Here is a 25,194-nt window from a genome sequence, read left to right as displayed (position 1 = left end):
TCATGAACTTGTCCTAGAGAAAGTGCTGCATACCTCACTGCTGAATATCACTACAGTCACCTTGGAAGTACTCCCCTTGGTCATCTGGTGACTGTAAGACCCCACATACAATGGCAGCTCCAATGGCCATTCCAGAAAAAGAGTTCCAAAATTGCCTTGAAGGGTGGACTAGGCATTTGTGTTAATGCATAGCTTTCCCAGGGGAGTACTTCAAAGGAGACCATAGTGATATTCAGCAATGAGATTTGTAGCACTTTTTCTAGGATGAGTTTGTGAACTTAATTGTCGACACTCATATCTTGACTTTCCCATTCACTAGCTGTGCTACGTCAAATAAGCTATTTAATCTCTCTTAGCCTCAGAAGTCTTATCCATAAGGCAGGTAATTAGCCTTACTCTACAGAGGTGACGCAAGAATTGAATGAAATGGTTCTTGAAAAGTCCTTGAAAATTGCTAGCATATACTAAACTCTCAATAAATATTAACTATTATCATTGCTGTTATTATTATTTTCTCTTAAGGATCTTTTTTTCCTATTTTTTATTATTAAATCATAGCTGTGTACATTAATGCGATTATGGGGCACCATGCACTGGTTTTATAGACCATTTGACACATTTTCATCACACTGGTTAACATAGCCTTCCTGGCATTTTCTTAGTTATTGTGTTAATACATTTACATTCTACATTTACTAAGTTTCACATATACCCTTGTAAGATGCACTGCAGGTGTAATCCCACCAATCACCCTCCGTCCACCCACTTCCCCCCTTCCTGCCCTTCCCCCTTCCCCCATTCTTAGGTTATAACTGGGTCATAGCTTTCATGTGAAAGCCATAAATTAGTTTCATAGTAGGGCTGAGTACATTGGATACTTTTTCTTCCATTCTTGAGATACTTTACTAAGAAGTATCAGCTCCCAGTAAGATTAGCCCATATCACAAAATCCCAAGACCAGAGATGTTGGCGTGGATGTGGAGAAAAGGGAACGCTTCTACACTGCTGGTGGGAATGCAAATTAATACATTCCTTTTGGAAAGATGTTTGGAGAACACTTAGAGGTCTAAAAATAGATCTGCCTTTCAATCCTATAATTCCTCTACTAGGTATATACCCAGAAGACCAAAAATCACATTATAACAAAGGTATTTGTACCAGAATGTTTAAGGATCTTTGATAGATGGTATGAATCTATCCTGTCCCCAGTAATACCATAGCCATCAAATACCTAATTTTGGAAGAACAAGAGAAGGCCAATATGTTTGTCATATTTAGTTATGATCACATTGTAATGAAGTGTTCCCAATTTGGAAGGATTTAAAGGAAGTTCCAAATGGTCTAACATCATTATAAGCTCAAATCAAAAGGATATCACAATCAGCTTAGCATAGAACTTATGGGCAAAAAGATGAGGAGAAAACAAGAGGCCTTGGAATAGCCATTTGAAAAATTATCTAAAGATCTGTAGGCAGGACCTCCTGCTATCTTTTGTAGGAATTAGAAAAAAAAAATCCCTTCTGGGTGAAGGCAATCCCAAGATGCTCTGTTTGTTAAGTGGATTCTCTTTGTGCCACTGAACAAAAACATTCAACAGGGCTCATGGTTTCAGGAGCAGAGAGGGACTAGATTTGGGTCCTCAGGCCCAATCAGCTATGTTCTCTCGTGCAGGGCACAACCCTCATAACCACACACAGCAGTCCTGACTATAAGTTGAGGCCTTTGTCTCTGATTAATATGTTTCCTATTTGACTTTGTCAGAAATAAACATAATTGGTAATTACTCCCAAAGCTTCAGGGAAATGAGTAGAGAATATGGGAGAGGCCGAATCCACCACCTCTGGGACTTTATTTATCGCATTCCTTGAAGTTAAGAATGCCTACACCTACCTGTTACTATGAGACTCACATGTGTTATAAAACTTTAAAGGAAAACACCCAGTTCCTGGATGATCCTGAGGATTAAATGAGATGATCTATGTGCAAATGCCTTATAAACTGTAGAGAGCTGTTTACATGTGAAGTCATATTAGGGTTGCTTTTATTGTCTCTATGGTAGGATCTAATAACACCTCCATTGTTTCCCCTGCCGAGATCACGCAGCTGTCATTATTGTTATCATCTCCTTTACTATTATGTCATTGCCTTGGTGTTGTGTAAGTACAACTTAAACATGTTTCTGACACTTCCTCTAATTCCGATAAGGTGCCAGTGGTATTTCCTAATTAGAAACATGAGTCCATAAGAAACAAAAGTGGTATACCAGCCAGTAAGTAATATGCTGCTTGAGTCCTCTCCCTTCGGTCCCCACCGCCATCACTACTACCTCCACTCTCACTGCGACATGGCAGTGCCATCACTGTTATCGGATCAGGCAAACCCAACCTTCCAACTGTTTCTATTTCAAATATTGCCAGGCCCCTCCAAAGAAAGGGATCTCTTTCCACTGTATTTTGCGCTTCACAAGGGGGCCTTCTCCAGAGATTTGCTTGGGGATCTACGATGTTAAAAAGTAGTCTCATAGCAGGCAAAACAGGGAAGAGGTCAGGTCCTGCCTTCCTCAGCCCTTCTCAGCTGAGATCACACCAAAAGATTAGTGCCACTTTAGTTCCTCTGAGTCAAGACAGATAACACTTAGGAATACGTGGCAGCCTCAGTGTTACCAGTTGAGAGGAACTGGAAAATTAGCTAGAGATTTGATCTGGTATGTGCTGTGCCTGATGTGTCACAGCCTTCCTTACTGCTATGTTGGCTTAATCCACACTCTCTGGCTTCTGGCTCTGTTTCTTACCCAGGTAACCCATTTTCTTATGGAGCCTGAGATGTGCCCTGAACCCTAGACCCACTTGGCTAGAGCCCTGATAATCTATTTTTGTTCATTCTCTGGATCTGCTTCTCATGCCCCCACTGGCTGGGGCACTGTTTTCAACAGGTGATCAAGTGGACAACAAGAACAAGGTCTAGCATACTTTAACACACACTCCCTGTCTGCAACTCCTACTGCCACACATCACCCGCTAGTTTGCATGCTCTCAGATACCAACACATGGCTGTACCAAGTATGGGTACCACACACTCTTGGAACACTACACATTGAGCTGCCTGAGGCCTGTACTCAGGGCCACAGCCCAACAGACAACTCAGTTTCCCAGTCCTACCCCCACCCACATTCTGACTCAAGTCACAGCGGTCCCCAGCATGCCTCATCTGAATCTGCCTATGTTGGTTTCATCAGAAACCAGAGGGAAAATCTTGGAGTTTGTTCAGAGCTTTGTCTTCACTCCCTTTTATCTCTCTGAGTCCCTCTTCCACTTCCTGTTGCTGTCCTCGCTACTCGGGGGCTTCCTTTGCTCCATGATAAACCTTTCTAGGTTTTTTTTTTTCCTCCTCCTATTCTCAAAATTTTCATTCTCTTAGTGGGCAGATTCATACTGTTATAATAAAAATAATCTGGCTAAACAAGGGTTCTTAAGACAAAAATGACTGGCAACTTAAAATGAGGACCATTTACTTGCTTTGTTATGTATTCTATTAAAGCAATGGTTCTTGATTCTGGATGCATTTTACAAGCACCTAGGAAGCCAAGGCTGGTGGATTGCTTGAACTCAGGAGTTCCAGACCAGATTCCGCAAGAGCAAGACCCCATCTCTACTAAAAAAAGATTTTAAAAACTGAGGCAAGAGGCTTGCTTGAGCCCAAGAGTTCGAGGTTACTATGAACTATGATGACGCCATGGCACTCCACCAAGGGCAATAGTGAGACTCTTTCTCAATAATAAATAAATAAAATATCTTTGCTGAGGCCCTACCACAGACCAATTCGATCAGAATCTCTGGAGGTGGCACTCTGGCACGAGTCATCTTGAAAAGATATCTAGGTAGTTCTAGGTCAGACAGAGAAAGAACCTGTCACCTAAAGGAATGAATCTCTAATAGCAATAATATGTACATTTTCTGCCTTCCTGTCCCAAAGGGGTTGTGAACGGTGAGCACTCAATTCTAATTCTTCTCAGCCTGACAACCCAAAGAGCTTTCACGACCTGGATTTATTTAACATTTCATGGTAGAAGCCAAAATGTCATTTCAAAGTATACTATTTAGAATGGGTGGGATGTGAAACATTCGTGGAATGTAAACTTGCAGGAGACACTGGGCTTCGTGAAGATTTGTAACATATTATAAAGTTATGATACTAAATATATTAGCCTGTTTCTGGCATGGTTCCTCCATGGAAGTGGTTTTATATCTTTAAAAATAATTCTGTCCTCTACTTTGAAAGTACCAAGCTCTATTATGAAGTAATCAGAGCTACAGTGATTGCTTAACATTATAGGACCTTGTAGACTGGAGCTGGAAGCAGACTACAGCAGTTTTGGAATTAAAAACTACTCTTGCCCTCATCCTTCCATAATGATCATAATTAAGGTCCAATATCAGAGACACTTGAAACTTAAAATGGGCTTCTGGTTACAGGCCAAGTCTAAGCTGAACTCTTCTTTAACAAGCCCATTGTTATGTTAAGGAAATGAACGGGACCAGGACTAATCCTAGAAGTAATCGGTTTGACAAGTAGTTTCTGAGCCATCCCTCCTAAATGGTGAAGTGGCTGCAACAGGAGAATGAGCAGTGTTCTCACGAATCACTGCCACTTCCAGAGCAAGGTAAAGTGGAGATTTAAAAATCATAATAGAAAAAAAATAAAAACCAGGTGACACAAGGACTTGCTTTAAGTGTAAACAAAAGACCCCGTTCAAGAGGAAAAGGAAAGGTCCCCTTTTCCCCCCAGATCCACCCCACTGGCCTTGGGGATGTTAGTTTCGGTGAGTGGAGTCCTTTGCATTCATAGTCTTTGTAAGGATCATCTTCAAACATAAAGCTTCCCTTTGGAAAGGGAAACATGTTAAAATTTAGGCAGTCATCTCATTTTAAGATGTTTTCATTTATCAGGTAGGTGCCTTCTACATCAACTAGCCATGTGCTGCAGGAAAAAGAATTAAAGCCCTGCTTTGTGAGGAAGGGAAGGGTAGTCACGTTGGAGTTTGGAGAAGACGAGTTCAAAGTGCCCCACAAGGGCACTGGGCCCCTGTGAAGGAAAAGCACCCAGAAGGGAGTCAAGGGCAAACCTCTTCTCAGTGAGGAGAACGAACAAAAATGAAACCATAAGACACACACCTCACTTGGGCGGGTCTGAAATGACTGGGATCCTAAGGGTAGAGAGGGTGTGTGATGCTATCCTTCCACACCCAAGTACTGAAAGCAGGCGCTGACATCCCAGGGCATGGCGGAGTTCTAGGTGCCTTTATTCAGTCCAGGAAATAGGCTCTACAAGGAGCAGGATAGCCCTGGGGCCTGAGTGTGAGCGAAAAGGGGCAAACGCATAAAGATTTGGGAAGATGCTGTCCGAGGGTGTGAGGGTAGGAAACCTTTTGGAGATTTTAACATCTTTCACTGAAGCCACCTATAAACCTCAGCCGGGAGATAGCACTCACTGCGAATCCTGTCCGCCTGGCGAATCCGCTGGAGAGCTTTCTGCAGGCTGTGGCTGTCTTGTCCTGTGCTCAGGACGACCCCTACCGGTAAGCCGTGGCTCCGAAGAGCACTTGCGACTCGATTGGCTGTGTGCACCCAAATGTCTTCATCTGAAGAAATGACTCCAGCATGAGCCCACTGGAAATATTTCATGACAGTTACAAGCACCCGGATAGGAGAAGGGAGTGTCCGAGAAAAGGTCGGGTAGCTATTTTTACTGTCTAATTCATCATTCACACAAGCCCAAGAGAAAATCCCTTTGTCCCAGCTGTTTCCCAGGAGCGAGGCTGCCTCACAGTAGCCGGGGTTGGCAGGTCCAATAAATCCTGAGGCCATCTGGTGGTAGGAAATGAAATTGGAGAGGGCCTTCGAAGTCTGGCAGTCTTCGTTGAGAATCACATATTCAAAAGAATAACCCAGGTCAAATGATGGATCCCGGTTAATTCTCTCGATGGCTAATCGAGCAGCGACATCAGGTAGGGCCTTTGAGAACAAGGGATCACAAACCCAAGGGCCCACCACCCCTATCTTGTAGGGGAGTGTCCACACCTGCTGCAGGAGGGATGTGAAGGCCAGGAGGCACACGCACCACAGGAGCTTGGAGGATGCAAAGCCATGGTGTCCAGACAGTCTGCTGGAAGCCGCGGATAAGAGCATACGGTGAGAAAAAGGCCAGGATCCCAGGAACATAGCCCTCCTGCTTCCAGCAAGCTAACGATGAGAGACCCAAGGGTTATTCCGCTTTCCCGAGATGGCCAGTGCTATTTCCAAATGCCTGTCAATCAGAGGAAAGGTTTGTTACCTTTTCATTTATCAGGTAGGCATTCTGTATGTTTGTTACCTACATTATTTCTGAAGCTTCTAGATTAGATCAGTTATGAAAGAATGACAAAGGAATGGCAGTCCCCAAACTGAAAGTTCCTTCCACAACCCTAACAAAACTCCTCCTCTTTCTGTACTCCTTATCTCAGTAAATGGCACCTCTAGCCACTGTTTACCTACTTACTTCAGTCAGAAACCTGGGAATCACTGAGACCCCTTCTTCTCTGCCCTAACATTCAATCATCACCAGGTCCTATTAATTCAACTTCATAATAGCTGCTCCTTTTACAATATTGTGAAAATTGCAGGAGTTAACATATAGCAAGTGCTTATAACAGGACCTGGCATGTCATTGGTATCATATTAGTCATGTAATATAGTTGTTATAGTTTTAAATATGTCCATTTTTTTCTCCCCCATATGGCCCTCTTGGAGAGAAACAGGTGTAAACATATAATGGTATTGCAGAGTAAAAAGGGTTAAGATTTGAGGTAGCCCAGACAGAATAAGATAGAGAGGATCACCTAAATCCAAATTTCATGGGAGAAGATGAGGAAGATGGAGGTGTCTCTGGGTTGAGTATTGAAAAAATTAACACAGCGAATGGGATTGCATAGGAGGCTAGAACTAAGAGCCTTCCAAGCAGCAAAGGGAACAGCATGCAGAAAGACCCGGAGATAAATACAGTAGAACATCCATAGTTGATCACCTTCCTAGACTGACCACCTCCTTAAGTTAAACTAATTTTTACAGACTGGACATGTACCACATGTCTGTATCAGTCCAGTAGGCCTAGTTCCTTATGTTGACCGCTTCTGTATGTTGACCAGTTTGTTACAGTCCCTTGAGTGGTCAACTTATAGGGGTTCTTCTGTAAATGTATTTATATATTGGAGAGTTGTGCAGTGAAAAAAGATGAAGGACAAAACCTTGAGAGCCTGCAACATTTAAAGGTCAGAAGGGAGATCCAGAAAACAGCAAAATCCAGGAGATAATGGTTTCTTACAATCCAGGGAATAGGGAAGCTTGATCATGGAAAGGGCTTATTGGTGTCAAACTCTGCTGAGGAGTCAAGTAAGCTAAAGATAGAAAGATGTGCATTAGATTTGGACTCAGAGAGTAAAGCTGAGGGTCAAGGGACCCCGTGGAATAAAAAATGACTGGGAATTAATGAAGTACAGTGAGCAAGTGTAGAGAACCCTTTTAAGATGATATCTGAAAAGTCTTTCTTGTTCTCTTGGTCTGGTCCTTGCCTTGGTCTGCAACCTCATCTCCCACTGTGTGCTATAATGCATTTTTTTAGTTCTGTCACATCATCTGTCAAGCCTAGGATTTGGAAGATCTCATACCTTTTGTCTGGAATATCCTCCTTTCTCTTCCCATGCTCCATTTCTGGGTTCTTCTGAAGAACTCCACCTTCAAGACCCTATTAAAGTGTCCTCTACTCTGTGCAGCCTTAGTTAATACCCTCAGGTTGAGCTCATTGTTTTTCCTTCTGTGTCCCCATACTTATGCCCTGATTCTTCTCTATTTCCAGTCTGTATTGTGACAAAGATAGGGAACTGCTTGTTATTTGTGTAGTTATAGGATCTCATGCTTTCATGCACAAGGAGTGGTCAACAAGGAGGACAACTCTCTATGGAAAATAGAGCCCATTGGACTGGAAGCTCCCAGAAGTCCTTTTTATAGCCCTAATGCCTAGCCAAGTGTCCATTCATTTGTGAAATGAATAAATAACACATTAAAGTTGCCCTATGTTCAGGAATAACCTCTCTGGACATAACGAGAAGAATTAGCTGCTTGAGAGAGATGTTTATAAGGGAAACCCTTATTATATCATTATTCTACTCAAAAGTCAAAATAATGGCATGGCTTTCTGCAGAGCTGATAATCAGCACTGGTGAGCACTGGTCAGGCCCAACTCATGTGTACTGCCAACAACAGTTCTATCTGTATCAGCCCTTTTGGTTAGTATCTTTGATTCTCACTCCAATTTTTTTTTTTTTTTTTTGAGACAGAGTCTCATTTTGTCACCCTTGGAAGAGTGCTGTGGCGCTATAACTCACAGCAACCTGGGGGCTCAGGCAATCTTCCTGCCTCTGTCTCCCAAGTAGCTAGCTGGGACTTTAGGCACCCACCACAATGCCTGGCTATTTTTTAGAGATGAGATCTCACTCTTGCTCAAACTGGTCTCAAACTCAATCCACCCATCTTGGCCTCCAAGAGTGCTAGGATTACAGGCATGAGCCACTATGCCTGCCCTTCTCCAATTTTATGAGAAATCCTGACTCCTCAAGAGACCAATCTGAAACACACCTAATTAGTGCATCTTAAATAGTATACACCAACATTTGTACACAGGTGAAAGCTGGTTTAACTAACAGTCAAGGAAGACTTGGGGGGAGAACATCACACAAAGCAACATGAGCCAGGAACTGAGGGCTGTGTAGGGTATAGGAGGGGGGATTTCTAACTTTACTTTAGGGTTAATGAAAAAATAGCTCAGGGCTGATTATATGCATAAGAATCTCAAATTATTCCTAGACCCTTAAAGATAATTTAGTCCAGCCTCTCTCTCCCAAAATAGATCTATTTTGTGCACTGACCGCATTAAAGACATGAGAGTAAGATATAGGCTACATGAAGTGTGACCTGTGGACAGAGCCTTCAAATAGCTCCCAACTCAGTAACACAAGCTGAGCTCTAGTCAAGAGTCACAAGATTCTCTTCCCACTTCCCCCCAGCTCCAATATTTGCTCTTTCATGAAAAATTCAAGAGCGAGTGCACTCTAGGAGAAACCCCTTTTCTGAAGTATTATGGCAGGGGTCCTTATTTCTGGTCTGTATTGTGACAAAGATATTGAACTGTATGATATCCCTGTCCTTCTAGGACCTCAATCTTTCAGCCACTAGGAGTGAGCAACAGTGTCAACAGCTCTATATGGGGAACAGAGCCTTATTCATGGCAATAGGGCAGGGAAGCCAACCACCAGCCTCTTCTCCCACAAACAAACCAGTTTGATGGGTTCTTTCCCAGAAGCTAGATGTTTAATCCAGAAATTGGCACTCAGAATAAAAAGGCCAATGAATCTATGATTTCATTTTGTGTATCAAACCCTAACCTAGATTGAACTCTTTGCATGTTTTACCTTATTTTAAACACTCAAAAAAGAACCTCCTCATAGTCCTTTGAGGTAGAAATTATCACCGTTTTTTGTTGTTGTTGTTGTTGTTGTTGTTTGTTTGTTCGTTTTTGCAGTTTTGGGCTGGGGCTGGGTTTGAACTCACGCTTCTGGCACATGGGGCTGGCACCCTACTCCTTTGAGCCACAGGCACTGCCAGTTATCACCATTATTTACAGATGATGAAACTGAGGTCCAGAAAGGGTGAGTAACTTACCTGTGGGTGGCAAACCGTGGCAGACCGAGGCTTTGCATATCAGTTGATTGAGCACTATACTAGATGGCCTGCAGATGGTTCCTAATGTATGAAGTCAAAAAGACCACAATTAATATAACTTGTATGCCACTCAAATTGAGTCTGAATGATTCTTTCATGGTTTAAGGAAATTCTAAGTCCCCAGCGAAAGAATAAGTTAGATAAAGTGGGAGGGGGAAAAGTAAATTGGGAGGAGTGGCCAGAAATTCACTATCCAACCAGAAGGAATTTACCACTCGTGTTTAAACCGTGCCCTGGCACTGCCCACTTACCCCTCACTTGGGGCACAGTGTTGCACATCTGGGGTGGGACACACCAGTCACATTGTATTCTATATAAAGCTAATCCTAATCTTCCAGAATGGAAGTCTCAGGGGTACACATATTAGCTCAAATTCTCAACTTGCTAGTGTGCAAATGGGGGTAAATTTAATTTAATAGTTTTGAGATAAAGGATTAAGTAAATTAGAATGTGAAGCACTCAGTTGTCTTTCAGTAAATACTGGGTATTCTTTGTTGTTTGGAGAAAGGACTATGTTGGGAATTAGAAGGCCAGGGACCTGGACCCAGTTCTGCCACTGACTCCCAACGTGACCTTGGACAAATTGTTCTCCTATCTAGGTCTCTCTTTTTTCTCCCTCAGCAGGATGAGAGGATCTGCAAGTGTCTTTCTTCTCTGATGTACATCAAGCCTGGGAATCTATACTTCATCTGGGCACTTAGCTTTCTAAAGCTCTGCACTGTAAAGCTGCTTTCTGAGTTCACTCCACATTCTATAGCTGCTGCTGTTCTAATTAACTTCTTGCTGGAGTTGGATTCCTTCAAGTGGCTGGCACGCACCTCAAGGTAGCAGCTCCAATTCCTGCGCATTTTTAATTTTGGCCTAAAATTCTCTGTCAAGCACCTACAGTAGGAAGACCCTTCTCTCCTGCAATGCGGGAGTTAATGCTACACTGAAAACCTGGGATCCTAAAACCATTATGGTACCATAACTATGAACGAACACATATTGAGAACCTTGTCTGTGTAGGACTGGAACTACCAAAAAAAAAAAAAAAGGGAGAGTACAGAGGCCTGGTCAAGAAATCTCACCAAGAAAGGCAATCATGTACCACAGGAGAGACAGAGAAATGATGTCCACCAGCGTGGCTCTTATGTAAGGCCAAGTTTGTAAGCTCCCTGTTTGCTTTTGCTCCCCCATTGTGTTTACAGTGCCCTGCACAGTGCCTGACACATAGTAGATGCTTGACAAATATTTGTTGAATGAATAGTGGAGACATGGAACACAAATAAAATGCTCTATATCACTATGTTCTTAAAAAGGATCTATTTTAGCCCTTAGTCAGAACCCATCTTTGGCGAAATTATCCAATAGGTAAGATCTGTGTTCAACTTTCTAGCCCAGCTCTCTCTGCCCTCTCCATTAATGGAGAGAAAAACAACTCTAGTGAGAGTTGTGCCTATGGCTCAAAGGAGTAAGGCACTGGCTCCATATACTGGAGGTGGTGGGTTCAAACCTGGCCCTGGCCAAAAAAACTGCAAAAAAGATAAAAACGAAAAACCAACTCTAGAGAAAGAAGTATTTTAAATAATTTGCACTAATATGTAAATGAATAATAATATTTAACACTTTTCCCTACTCCTTCCCAATCAATGGTATTTGTTTTCTAATGGGGGTGATGAGTTTATGCCAGAAAGTTCTATGTTGCTTTAGGATTTAGTCTTAATCCTCCAACTCAAGATTTTACAGGAAGAAACTTATTCTTACTTAAAAAAGAAAGGAAGACAAGGAGAAAAAAGAAAGTAGGAAAGAAGGTGGGAGGGAGGAAGGGAGGATACCCTAAGCCTTCACCTGCTGATTTGGGTTTAAAGAAAAAATTATAAACCTCTTGTATAAAAGACATTGTCTATTGTCTTCAAAACAAGGCAGCGGAAGGCTTCCCTGAGGTTAACGGGAAATAATGGGCATAACTAAAATGAAGTTTGAAGGTATGACATTTTGAATATTACTGACCTACAGTTGTTCTGGAGTCGTTGCCTAGGTAACTCAGGTCCTAACACCTGCGTGCCATCAGGCTTCTATGGAAAGTGGCAAGAGTACAAGGATGCATCATTTCATTTCAGATAGCTTGCACAATCTGGTGAGAAGCCTGGTTTCACAAGGAAAACAACTGCTCTTTAAACATGTCAAAGAAAGACTATGATGAATAGCCCTGAGGGAAATGGTTCATCATCCTAGCTTCTCCAGTTGAGGACTTCAGTAAATGATTGATTGAGCTTTGCAGTTACAGCCTGAATCAAGTTAAGCTTGTATAAGACAACGATATAAAGAAATAAAAAGGAATCATGACAGAAATTAAATGCAAGCTTAGATGAGAGCCTTTGAGCCCAAATCTTGACTTAAGGGGTCTTGAAGTCTCTCTTTCCCCTCCTTTCCTTCTTTCTGTCTTTCATTCCTTTATTTAATTTTTTGACTAAATACTGCGTTAAAACTAATGTATCTCAGTTAGAATCTGAGCTTGCAAGTGGGCTGTGTTTTTTTCCCCCCATTACAATCTTTTTTATAAACAAGAGCTGTCAACCACTCACCATGTAATTCACTGCTCAAATGTCTTCAGTTTCCAGCTTGCTCGTGCAAATTTCTGGCATAGCTACCCCAGTGTGTCCATCTCCATCCATCCTCTATGCGTTCATAATCCTGCCAAGGACTCCAATCTGTTGGTAAATTCCATTAATGAAGTAAATAATTGACAACAATAGTAAACCTTTTTTCAATCACTCTTCAGCATCCCCAGACCAAGACCTGGATTAGGATTTAAAATGACACTTCTAATCCTTTAAATTGATCCCACCTGTAGCAGAGTTAGTGCTGACCTAAATGCAATGACCCAGAGATTAACAAACAATTAGAATCCTCTAGATAAATGCGTCTTTCACAGACTATTTCCTTCTTCTACCTTTCAAAGTCAGACTCACATACCTTTGGATTTTGCCTCTGTGTTCTTCCTTTTCCCCCTTCTGTCTAATAACCACAAATTGCCCTTTCTCCAGGACAGCTCTAAATGCCAGAACCTTCATCAGCTGTGATTCCAGCCCAGGATATGATTCCACCCCGTCTTTCATGTGATCCAGGCTGGCTCCCTGCAAAATTCAAAGTAGGTGAAGTTTGCCTCCTTCTTCCATCCCCCTTAATTGCCTTCACCGCCTTTCCCTCCAAGACAGACCCCCTCTGGCCCCCACACATTAGCACCCCCACCCCCATATTTTAGATCTATCCTTTTGCCCTTATTAGTCCCTCTCTGTCCTGGGCACCATTTACTCAGGGTGGTCTCTGGACATTTGGGAATTCAAATAGTATCCATCTGCAGAAAATGTTATTAAGTCACTGTGAGAATCACGGGAGATAGGGCTTTGGGTCTCTGGACATTTGGGAATTCAAACAGTATCTATCTCCAGAAGAATAGTATCAAATAGTATCTGCATTCCCAAGGTGAGAACTGAGGTGTAAAGGCCTAAAATGACTTCTATTAAATGAGAGTTACCATATGACAACCACTTTTTAAAATAACAGCTTTACTGAGATATATTCACCTACCAAAAAATTCATCCCTTTTCTATGTACAGTTTAGGGACTTTTTAAAAGCATATTCACAAGACTTTCCAATGCCAGACCAATTTCATTATCCCCAAAGAAATTCTGTATTTGTTTAAAAGTCACTCCCCTAGCCCCAGGCAACCACGAATCTGCTTTCTGTCTCTATGGACTTTACTATTCTGGACATATCATATAAATAGAATCATAAATACGTGGTCCTTTGTGACTGGATTCTTTCACTTAGTGTACTGTTTTCAAGGTTTGTCCATATCGCAGCATGAATCAGAATGGCATTTCTTTTTATAGACAAATAATACTCTATTGGATATCGCACTTTTTTTTTTTCTGAGACAGAGTCTCACTATGTCGCCCTCGGTAAAATGCTGTGGCATCACAGCTCACAGCAACCTCAAACTCTTGGGCTCAAGCGATTCTCTTGCCTCAGCCTCTAGAGTAGCTGAGACTACAGGCGCCCACCACAACGCCGGCTATTTTTTTTTTTATTATTTTTATTTGCATATGCAACACGAGGCGGAGCTATCTGGTGAGGTCACATGGCTATGACCAACTGAAGTAATCTTCTGAGGAAACAACTAGGCAGTGCTCCAGTGGCGCAATTGGTTAGCGTACAGTACTAGAATGCTGATCCAAGCAGAGCAGTACCGAGGTTGTGAGTTCGAGTCTTCACCTAGAGCACTGTCCTCTTTCCTTTTGAGACAGAGTCTCACTATGTAACCCTCGGTAGAATACCATGGCGTCACAGCTCACAGCAACCTCAAACTCTTGGTCTTAAGCGATTCTCTTGCATCAGACTCCCAAGTAGCTGTAACTACAGGTCCCCGCCACAACACCCGGCTATTTTTTTTTTAATTTTTATTTGCATATGCAACATGAGGCGGAGCTGTCCTGTGAGGTCACATGGCTATGACCAACTGAAGTACTCTTCTGAGGAAGTAATTAGTGCTCCAGTGGTGCAATTAGTTAGTGCACAGTACTGATATACCAATGTGAGGGAGCAATTCTAGTCTCACCTTGAGCACCATTTTTTTGGGGGGGGACAGAGTCTCAGTATGTCACCCTCGGTAGAGTGCCGTGGCATCACAGCTCACAGCAATCTCAAACTCTTGGGCTTAAGCAATTCTTTTGCCTCAGCCTCCCAAGTAGCTGGGACTACAGGCGCCCACCACAACGTCCAGCTATTTTTGTTGATGTTATTGCAGCTGTCATTATTGTTTAGCTGGCTTGGGCCAGCTTGGAACCTGCCAGCTTCAGTGTATGGGGCCAGCGCCATAACCATTATGCTACAGGCACCAAGCCTCTATGTTTAACACTTTTAGAACTGACAAACCATTTGTCAAAGTAGCTGCACCATTGTACGTTCCCACTAGCAAGATGAAAGGGTCCTTGTTTCTCCACATTCTTGCCAACACTTGTACCTATCTTTTTATTTTAATATGGTAGGCATTTTTATATGTATATTATCTCATTTTATGTTCATAAGAATGATGAAAGTAGATATAATTCTTTCCATTTAGTAAATGAGGATCCCAATACTGAGATAAATTAGGCAATAATAATATTTATTGAGGGCTGATGATGTGACAGGCATTTTTGAAAGCCCTATCTCCTGTGATTCTCACAGTGACTTAACATTTTCTGGAGATAGATAATATTTGAATTCCCAAATGTCCAGAGACCCAAAGTCACAAGACCCAAAGCCACTCGTCAGTAGAGCCAGAATCTGAACTGAGACTGATTCTAGTAAGTAGTAGAGTCAGAATTCAAACTCGAGGCTATTTGGCTCCAACAAAGCCCATGTTTATCCTTGATACATTCCACTAACACACCTCTTGGACCATCCCTTCAAAGGCTGCTTATACTTTAATAGGGTCTCTGGGAAAACATGATGTCTACCTAAAGGAAAAATCCCTACTTACAGAATTTCAGGTCACCTGATGGAAACATTTGTGCAAATAAGGGCCTCCTAGCCTTCTCTGCCTATTGGTGCCTGGTGCCTGGTGCTGTGAGAAATACCCTGCAGGTATTTCACAAGAAGGTTCTGATGAGTACTAGGATGCTCAAAGGACCTTCATTCAAAGAATGCTCCAAATTTATTTATTTTTTCTTTTTTTTGAGACAGAGTCTTACTTTGTCACCCTCAATAGAGTGCCATGGAGTCATAGCTCACAACTACCTCAAACTCCATGGCTCAAGCAATTCTCTTGCCTCAGCCTCCTTAGTAGCTGGGACTACAGGCGCCCACCACAACACCCAGCTATTTTTAGAGATGGGTGGTCTTACTCAGGCTGGTCTCCAACCCATGAGCTCAGACAATGATGCCCACATCAGCCTCCCAGAGTGCTATGATTGCAGACGTGAGCCACCGCACCTGGCCTGAATACTCCAAAAGTCTGAAGAGACAGACCTGAGATTCCAAATTTATCCAGGGGTAGCCTGGAATTAGCATACAAATACAACTGCTAAGGTAAATTTGTTTCCACAAACACTTGCCTCTCTGTGTGTTATTAATAATAGCTAATAAGTATTAAGGGTTTATTATTACTAGGCACTGATCTATGGGCTTCACATATAATAATTTATTGAACCATCACAACCCCCCATGGGGGGGTAGGTATTATTATCATTCACATTTTACAGATGAGGAAAATTGAGGCAGAGGAAAATTGGGTAACTTGCCCAAGGGCACACGGCTACTAAGTAATTAGTAGCCCCAGACTATGAAAATAAGTGGCCTAGCTTGGGACTCATTACATGTGTCCAAATACTCAAAAATTCCCATTGGTTCTCAAAGTTTAGTTATAGTATACTCGTACAATTGACCCTTGAACAACATGAGGAACCCTGATATCCCACGTATCATTCTCATATGACTTTTAACTTCTCCCAAACCTAACTACTAATAGTCTACTTTTAGCTGGAAGCATTATTAATAACATAAATAGTCAATTAACACATATTTTGTATGTTTCATGTGTTATATACTGTCTTCTTAAAGTAAGCTACAAGCAAACATTATTAAGAAAATCATAAGAAAGAATAAGTGTATATTTATTATTCATTAAGTGGAAGTAGATCATCATAAAGCTCTTCATTTTTGTCTCTTCACATTAAGTAGGCAGAGGAGAGGCTCCTGTAGCTCAGTGGTTAGGGTGCCAGCCACATACTCAGGGGCTGGCAGGTTCGAATCCAGCCCAGGACCACCAAACAACAATGACGGCTGTAACCAAAAAAAAGCTGGGCATTGTGGTGGGCTTCTGTAGTCCCAGCTACTTGGGAGGCGGAGGCAGGAGAATCACTTGAACCCAGGAGTTGGAGGTTGCTGTGAGCTATGATGCCACGGCACTACTCTACCCAGGGGGACAGCTTGAGGCTCTGTCTCAAAAAAAAAAAAAAAAAAAACAATGACAACTGCAACAAAAAAACAAAAAACTAGCCAGGCATTGTGGCAGGTGCCTGTAGTCCCTGCTACTCCAGAGGCTAGGGCAAGAGAATTGCTTAAGCCCAGGAGTTTGAGGTTGCTGTGAGCTGTGACACCACGACATTCTACTGAGGATGACATGGTGGGACTCTGTCTCAAAAAAAAAAAAAAATGTAGGAGGAGGAGGAAGAGTCTTGCTTTTAACCACTGCCTTTTAAAAGAAGTCACAAAGTGGAACTTATTAGATTTGTCCTATAGTCAGGATGGCAGAGGCGAAAGAAAATCTGCATATAAGTGGGGCCACTCAGTTCAAACCCATGTTGTTTAATAGTCAACCATAAGTAATGATTTTAGAACAGAAATTTGGAGTCTTCATGACTCTAAAAATATATAAATACTTCAAAATCCATTCATGTGTACAAACATAGGGGTCCTTCTTACAGACCTTTTAGAACAGCTATGTCAGAAGCATCAGCTATATTATCTGAGTACTTCTCCTTGTTAACCTATAGCACAGGAATGTTCACAGGATTCTACTAGATTTTGTTGAAACTCATATCATTTTCATCTCTACATTCTCAACATCAAAGCCTAATAATTTACAGAACTCAGACATCTCTGGAAAATATTTATTTCCTATGGTACTATGGAAGTGTTATACAACAAGGGCTGGGTGAGGTGGCTCACGCCTATAATCCTAGCATTCTGGGAGGCCGACATTGCAAGGTAGCCCGGCATTATGGAGGACATCTGTAGTCCCAGCTACTTGGTAGGCTAAGACAATAGAATCGCTTAAGCCCAAGAGTTTGAGGTTGCTCTGGGCTGTGATGCCATGGCACTCTACTGAGAGTGACAAAGTGAGACTGTGTAAAAAAATAAAGGCAGTGCCTGTGGCTCAAAGGGGTAGGGCGCCGGCCCCATATGCCAGAGGTGGTGGGTTCAAACCCGGCCCTGGCCAAAGCTGGGTACAGTGGTTCACGCCTGTAATCCTAGCACTGTGGGAGGCCGAGGCAGGTGGATTTCTTGAGCTCACAAGTTCAAGACCAGCCTGAGCAAAATAGAGACCCCGCCTCTACTAAAAATAGAAAAACTGAGGCCAGGGGGATCTCTTGAGCCCAAGAGTTGGAGGTTGCTGTGAGCTATGATACCATAGCACTCTACTCTGGGTGACAGCTTGAGACTGTGTCTCAAAATATATATATATATATATATATTCATATATACATATATAAATAAATAACGTTTTAATTGTTACACAATACTGTAAAGGCAGACACATCACTCTAGCTTCCCTCTTAACTTTAGCTGCAAAGACAAAAATGTGGTCCCTGTACATTTTTTTTTTTTTTTTTACTGCTAAGCGTTACCTGGAGCCACCGATTACACACATCATGGGAAAGTTGCAAAGGCCTTACATGACGCTAGGCCAGGATATTTGAATGTCCTTTGAGACTGAGACACAGGGCTAGGGCATGGACTACAAAAATATGTTCAGAATGGTGAGTTCCTAGTTTATCATCCAGAGCAAGGTTTGGACAAGTAGCTCCTTGCAGTCAGGAAAGCAGGTGAGAACCTAGGGAGCAAGAAAGGTGGGAAGAGACCAGTGAGAGTAAGAAAGGAAAACTAAGAAAGAATGTTACAACTGGGTTATAGCTTTCATGTGAAAGCCATAAATTAGTTTCATAGTAGGGCTGAGTACATTGGATACTTTTTCTTCCATTCTTGAGATACTTTATTAAGAAGAATATGTTTCAGCTCCATCCATGTAAACATGAAAGAGGTAAAGTCTCCATCTTTCTTTAAGGCTGCATAATATTCCATGGTGTACATATACCACAATTTATTAATCCATTCGTGGATCGAGGGGCACTTGGGCTTCTTCCATGACTTGGCAATTATGAATTGGGCTGCAATAAACATTCTGGTGCAAATATCTTTGTTGTAATGTGATTTTTGGTCTTCTGGGAATGGGGAGAGGGAGGGAAGGGAGGGGAGAAGATGGGCGGAGGGAGGGTGATAGGTGGGATTACACCTGCGGTGCATCTTATAAGGGTACATGTGAAACTTAGTAAATGTAGAATATAACTGTCTTAACACAATAACTAAGAAAATGCCAGAAAGGCCATATTAACCAGTGTGATGAAAATGTGTCAAACTGTTTATAAAACCAATGTATGGTGCCCCATCATCGCATTAATGTACACAGCTATGATTTAAAATTAATAAAAAAAAAAGAAGGAATGTTACACAAACTTTCGCAATTTGCCTGGTTCCCATGAGCGCTCTGAACTGCGATTCTCAACCTTCCTTTAATTGTTTTGTATAAAGTTCTTTTCTGAATTCAGTAGTAATAGCAAAGTTCTCTATCTAGTGCTTATAAAGCTCAACAAGATATATATTGGTTCTTAAAAGTAGGCTAGCTGAGCCAAAAGGCAGTATAATAATTTCCAATTATTGAGCATCTCTTCTCAACTGGCGCTAAAAGCATATTATTTCGTTTATTTCTCACAGCAACCCTAAGAGGTAGGGTCAATTTGTATCCTCACTTTACAGATAGAGAAAAAAGATAACACCCAAAGAAGTCATGTGCCTTGGTCAAAGTCATACAACTGGCAAGTGGCAGGGCCGTGACTCCAATTCAGGCATCATAGTTCCAGGGCCTGGAACTTAATAACTTTTGCTTCAGGATTCAAAAAAGTAAGGGTATTGTGTGTGTGTGTGTGTATAAAATAAAATTTTTTATTTTTATTTTTTTATTTATTTATTTATTTTTTGAGACAGAGCCTCAAGTTGTCGCCCTGGGTAGAGGCTGTGGCATCACATCTCACACAACCTCCAACTCCTGAGCTCAAGCGATTCTCCTGCCTCTGCCTCCCAAGTAGCTGGGACTACAGGCACCCACCACAACGCCCAACCATTTCCTGGTTGTAGTTGTCATTGTTGTTTAAAATTTTATATTTTTATATATAAAATTATATATAATAGGGTAGCACCTGTGGCTCAAGGAGTGGGGTGCCGGCCCCATGTACCAGAGGTGGCGGGTTCAAACCCGGCCCCAGCCAAAAAAACTGCAAAAAAAAAAAAAAATTATATATAATATATATACACACACATACACACATATACACATATATATATAGTTTGCATGTATATGTATGTACGTATAGAATTATAAATGGATTTGTTTTTCTCTAGTTTTGTGTGGAGAGGTGGAATCCTGACCCAGCTTTCTGCTATAGTCAGCCCAGAAAACTTGACTAGAATAAAGTTCAGTGCTGCCCTCTTGCAGTCAGCCCCCAAACTGAAATTAAAGTCAAGATTGTAATGACCACACATGGCCATAGGATGTCACTATTATACCATTATGGTCAAACTCCTCTAAGATCAATTTTTAAAAAATGTGTACTTGTATGATTTTTGTAAAAATATTTTAGAAAATATAGAATAGTAAAAAGCATAAAACATTTTGTTTTAATTGACTACTATTTTTTTCAAAATTATAATCAAACCAAGTGTACAATTTGGAAGTCTTTTTTAGTTGGAAATTAAAACAGCTCATGAAGGACACAAGATTTGGGGTCAAACTTATCTGCCTTCAAACCTCCACTCTACCTCTCCTATTCCTGTGACCTGGAGTTAGTCGCCTAAGTTCCCTCAAGCCTAAGTTTCCTCAAATGAAAGAAATTATGACTGAACTATATCCCAGTGCGGTGGCTATTAAAGAAGATGAGGTGCATTAAGTGTCTAGCCAGCAGTGAGTCCCCCAGAAAACAACATGGCATCTCCTAACCAGATCATTTTAATACCATGCTAAGCACTCTTGTTTTTGGAGGCCCCAACTCACATCTTGTCATATGTACTTTGACAAGTACCAGCCCCATATCCTATGTTAAATGTTTTTTGTTTGTTGGTTGTTGTTGTTGTTTTGCTAAAAATTTGAGGCAAAAGTTTTGCTTTTGAAATTTATTATTAGTTATACCTCTGAGCATAGAATTTATATGTATACATGTATATATACTCAAGAATTCTGACAAGCAGATATAATCTAACCAACCATTTTTCCAATGTGTCGAAAATTGTTCTGAATACAAAACGTAATGATCTATAAAACTGATGTGTTTTGCCTATGCTTTCTTTGAGGATTTTTATTGTTTCATGCCTTAAATTTAAGTCCTTTATCCATCTTGAATCAATTTTTGTGAGTGGGGAAAGGTGTGGGTCCAGTTTCAGTCTTTTACATGTAGTACATCCTTTGTATTAACCTGGATGGAAGTGGAAGACATTATTCTTAGTAAAGCATCACAAGAATGGAGAAGCATGAATCCTATGTACTCAATCTTGATATGAGGACAATTAATGACAATTAAGGTCATGGGGGGGAAGCAGAAAGAGGGATGGAGGGAGGGGGGTGGGGCCTTAGTGTGTGTCACACTTTATGGGGGCAAGACATGATTGCAAGAGGGACTTTACCTAACAATTGTAATCAGTGTAACTGGCTTATTGTACCCTCAATGAATCCCCAACAATAAAAAAAAAATAAATAAAAAAAAATAAAAAAGATTAAAAAAAAAAAAACTGATGTGTTACATTTTTCAACATTTACTTTAACTTTTATGGCATTTGATTTTACAGTTATCTTCATATTTTGAAGCCAATAACTTTTGTCATGCTTCAAAGCCTTTTGCGGGTCCTTGGAAAGTTAATAAGCCTTAGTTACGGTGCCTACAGTACTTAATGGAGTAATATCAAAACCGCTGGATAGCATTATTATCACAACATTATTTCACTAATGCATTATTTTTATGGCTACAGAATATTTAATTTTGTGTATTTCCAAAATTTACTGAACCATCCTACTGTTCTATAATGAGGTTTTTACCCAATTTTTTCCTACTGTAAATGATGCTGCTTTACATATCTTTAAATATAAACCTCTTTTCAGTGTATTAAGATTATTACTTTAGGATAGATTCCCAGAAGTGGAATTACTGGGTCAAAGTGTATTAATACTGGCAATAGCATTTAACATATGTGACCTAATTACTATCCAAAATTTGGGGACTAATTTATGCTTTCACCAATTCAATAAAATAAAAGCATTACATAACCACAAGAGGGACGCTCCCTAACAAATTCAAATACTTTGCCCTGGTTGTTTGTATCCTTATACTAACCTGAAATAAAAAAAATTAAAAATCATAAATAAAATAAACACATTTATTTTATTATTGTCCTTTCACCAGCTTTGGGTTGTCTTGAATTTATATTTGTAAATTTCATAGGCCAAAAAATGTATTTGATATTAATATCTCTTTTGGGTTTACTAGTGGGTTATTTACAAATTCTTTTCTATAATTTTGTAAACTCTGTGAATTTTCTGTTTTGTAAATCATATCTTTGTCTTTTTCCCTGTTTCTAAGGTCCAGGGGTTGGCAGCTAATATCCCAAAATTAGTATTTCACATAGCCTTATGCAGAGTAATTAGTAATACTATACAATATTTATAGACTGTGCTAATACTATGGACAGTTTATTCTACTTCCTTTCTATCTCAGAATCTCCTGCATCTATGATTTTTCATGTGTATTAGATCCCACCAAGTAGATGTACTTAAGCAAAGTTTGGCAGGTATAAGTGGATTGACAAACTAGAAAAAGTAGTATCTGTGTACGTGAGGGTTTTTTGCAGTGTTCATTTTCCACCTTCCTAGGTATCAAAAGGAATTGTGGAGCTACCCCAGCAAAGGCAGCAACAGTAGCTTCTTAATCTACTTTCTAATTGCTGATCATAGCTATTGTATGATCTTCCCCTTACTCTCTGGGTATTCGGAAAGAACAGCAGCACCTGCAGAGGTGAAAATGGCAGGTTCTTGATTCTGGTCGAGCTCTAGGGGTAACATCAAAGACAGTAATTCCCTTGAGCTTTCAGTTCTGCATTTTTCTGGAACTATGCTTGTAAAATAGTTCCAGTCTATAGCCCATTCCTCTAGACCTTCCAGCAATCCTGTAAGTACTCAGTTCCTGTTTTATTTACTTATTTATTTGAGACAGAGTCTCAAGCTGTCACCCTAGGTAGAGTGCCATGGCATCAGAGCTCACAGCAACCTCCAGCTCTTGGGCTCAAGCGATCCTCCTGCCTCAGTTTTTCTATTTTTATTAGAGACAGGGGTCTTGCTTTTGCTCAAGCTGGTCTCGAACTCATGAGCTTAAGCAATCCACCTGCCTCGGCCTCCCAGAGGGCTACGATTCCAGGCGCGAGCCACCGCCCCTGGCCTCAATTCCCGTTTTACATTTCTTCCTGCATATTGTTTTGAACATTTTGGAAAGTAATCTAACTATATATTATAGTTTAAGAATATAAATTGCCTTTAACCTAGCAATCTCACTTGGAAATTTTTATTACACAGATATAAAAGCACTGGTCCTCATCATCACAACAACATTTATTGCAGTGTTATTTTTAGTGGCAGAAACAACCTGGAGATAATCTGAATACCCACAAATAGGGAGATAGTTAAATTCATTGCAGAACATCCACACTTTAAGATATTACAGACCAAACTAACAAAAAAGGCTATGTATGTATTGACCTAAAAGTATACCATAGTATACATTATTTTTAAAAACAGGTTGCATAATTCCACTTTTATAATTAAAAAGGCAATGGGCATTTCAACCTACTTATGATACTCAGAGTAGCTTTAATGTTCTTTCCTTAACCCTGACTGATACACACACTGTTATCAACATCATCAGGCTTTATGTACCTGAGGCATTGCAAATATCTGGTTTCCAATCCAGTTATGGACCACATAAATGAGGTAAACATATAAGAAAATTCTTGATGGCTCAACACTTATTAAAATATTGCACACAAGGGGCTTCTGCTTTGAGATGGAGTAACTTTTTATTATTATTAAATCATAGCTGTATACATTAATGCAATCATGGGGTACAATGTGCTGGTTTTATATACAATTTGAAATATTTTCATCAAACTGGTCAACACAGCCTTCATGGCATTTTCTTAGTTATTGTGTTAAAACATTTATATTCTACATTTACTAAGTTTCACATGTACCCTTGTAAGATGCACCGTAGGTGTGGTCCCACCAATCACCCTCCCTCCACCCATCCTCCCCCGTCCCTCCCCTCCCTCTCTCCCTTCCCCATATTCTTAGGTTATAACTGGGTTATAGCTTTCATATGAAAGCCATAAATTAGTTTCATAGTAGGGCTGAGTACATTGGATACTTTTTCTTCCATTCTTGAGATACTTTGCTCAAAAGAATATGCTCCAGCTCCTGAGATGGAGTAACTTGTAACAGACCAATGCTGTTGCTGAAAACAACTAGAAAAATCAGGTGAAATACTCCCCCCCATTTATTTATTTATTTAGTTATTTATTTATTTACTTATTGAGACAAAGTCTCACTTTATTGCCCTCGGTAGAGTGCTGTGGTGTCACGCAGCTCACAGCAACCTCCAACTCCTGGGCTTAGGCCATTATCTTACCTCACACAGCTCACAGCAACCTCCAACTCCTGGGCTTAGGCAATTCTCTTGCCTCAGCCTCCTGAGCAGCTGGGACTACAGGCACCCGCCACAATGCTCGGCTATTTTTTTGTTACAGTTTGGCCAGGGCCGGGTTCGAACTTGCCACCCTCGATATATGGGGCTAGCGCCCCACTCACTGAGCCACAGGCACCGCCCTCACAAAATTCCTTTTTGAAGGCATCAGGAAGTCAGAATATGAGGGAGGACCCAAAAAGAAGGGAAGCTCAAAGTAAGCCCAACTTTCTGTATGTTGTTTTTTTCTTAGGATATTTGCCAACTCTCAGTCCAGACTCTGAGTAGAGGGTGACTCCTAAAAGGCAGAGAAGCTAAGTACAGCTTTAGATAATATCACAGCACTCGGGGGACGAAAATTTGAGATTAAAGTCTGCCAGGGCCAGCTAACATTTAAGCAACCATGATCCTGGAGAAAGAGGAAGCACAGAAAAGTGACCCTGACATTCAGTGCAGGTTTTCTCTTCCAGGAAATTGACAATTAAATTGCATGACGCAAAGAATTAGAAGCCAAGCAGAGTAGCTAAAAAGTAGAATGGAGTTTGAAGAAGTTTCACAGAGATGAATAAGGAAACAAATTTTGGAATTTCCCGAGGAGGAATGTCCCTAGGAAATATCTACCTATCTCACTTGGGACTCCTGGAGAGCTATATCCTTAGGAATAGGTAAACTAAAAATAGGTTGAGTCTAGCAAACACTGCAAACCAGCCTCAAGTCAGCTCAGTAGCTAAATGGATTAAGATAATTTGTCCTTCTGCTGCTTAGCAGATAATAGGGTGAATCCTCTCTGGAGGGACGTAAGATC

General features: G+C 40.9%; 1 protein-coding gene across 2 annotated transcripts in view; it reads right to left on the bottom strand.

The window, feature by feature from the left end:
• The window catches only part of GUCY2F (guanylate cyclase 2F, retinal), a 125,524-nt gene extending 112,927 nt beyond the window's left edge, over positions 1–12,597 (bottom strand). The window contains exons 1-3 of one of the 2 annotated variants that reach the window (XM_053579844.1): positions 12,377–12,456; positions 9,750–9,830; positions 5,489–6,303 (exon numbers count right to left, since the gene is read on the bottom strand). In XM_053579844.1, coding sequence (XP_053435819.1) covers positions 5,489–6,218 — 730 coding nt within the window. In that variant the 5' untranslated portion in view covers positions 6,219–6,303; positions 9,750–9,830; positions 12,377–12,456. Of the gene's footprint in view, positions 1–5,488; positions 6,304–9,749; positions 9,831–12,376 lie in introns of both variants that reach the window. The other variant, XM_053579845.1, reaches the window with a different exon arrangement.
• Positions 12,598–25,194: the final 12,597 nt, after the last annotated feature.

This window comes from Nycticebus coucang, chromosome X (genome assembly GCF_027406575.1).
Source record: "Nycticebus coucang isolate mNycCou1 chromosome X, mNycCou1.pri, whole genome shotgun sequence".
In the NCBI taxonomy this organism is placed as follows: Eukaryota; Metazoa; Chordata; class Mammalia; order Primates; family Lorisidae; genus Nycticebus; species Nycticebus coucang.
The sequence above is the reverse complement of the archived record's forward strand: the minus strand, read 5'-3'. Positions and strand labels throughout refer to the sequence as shown.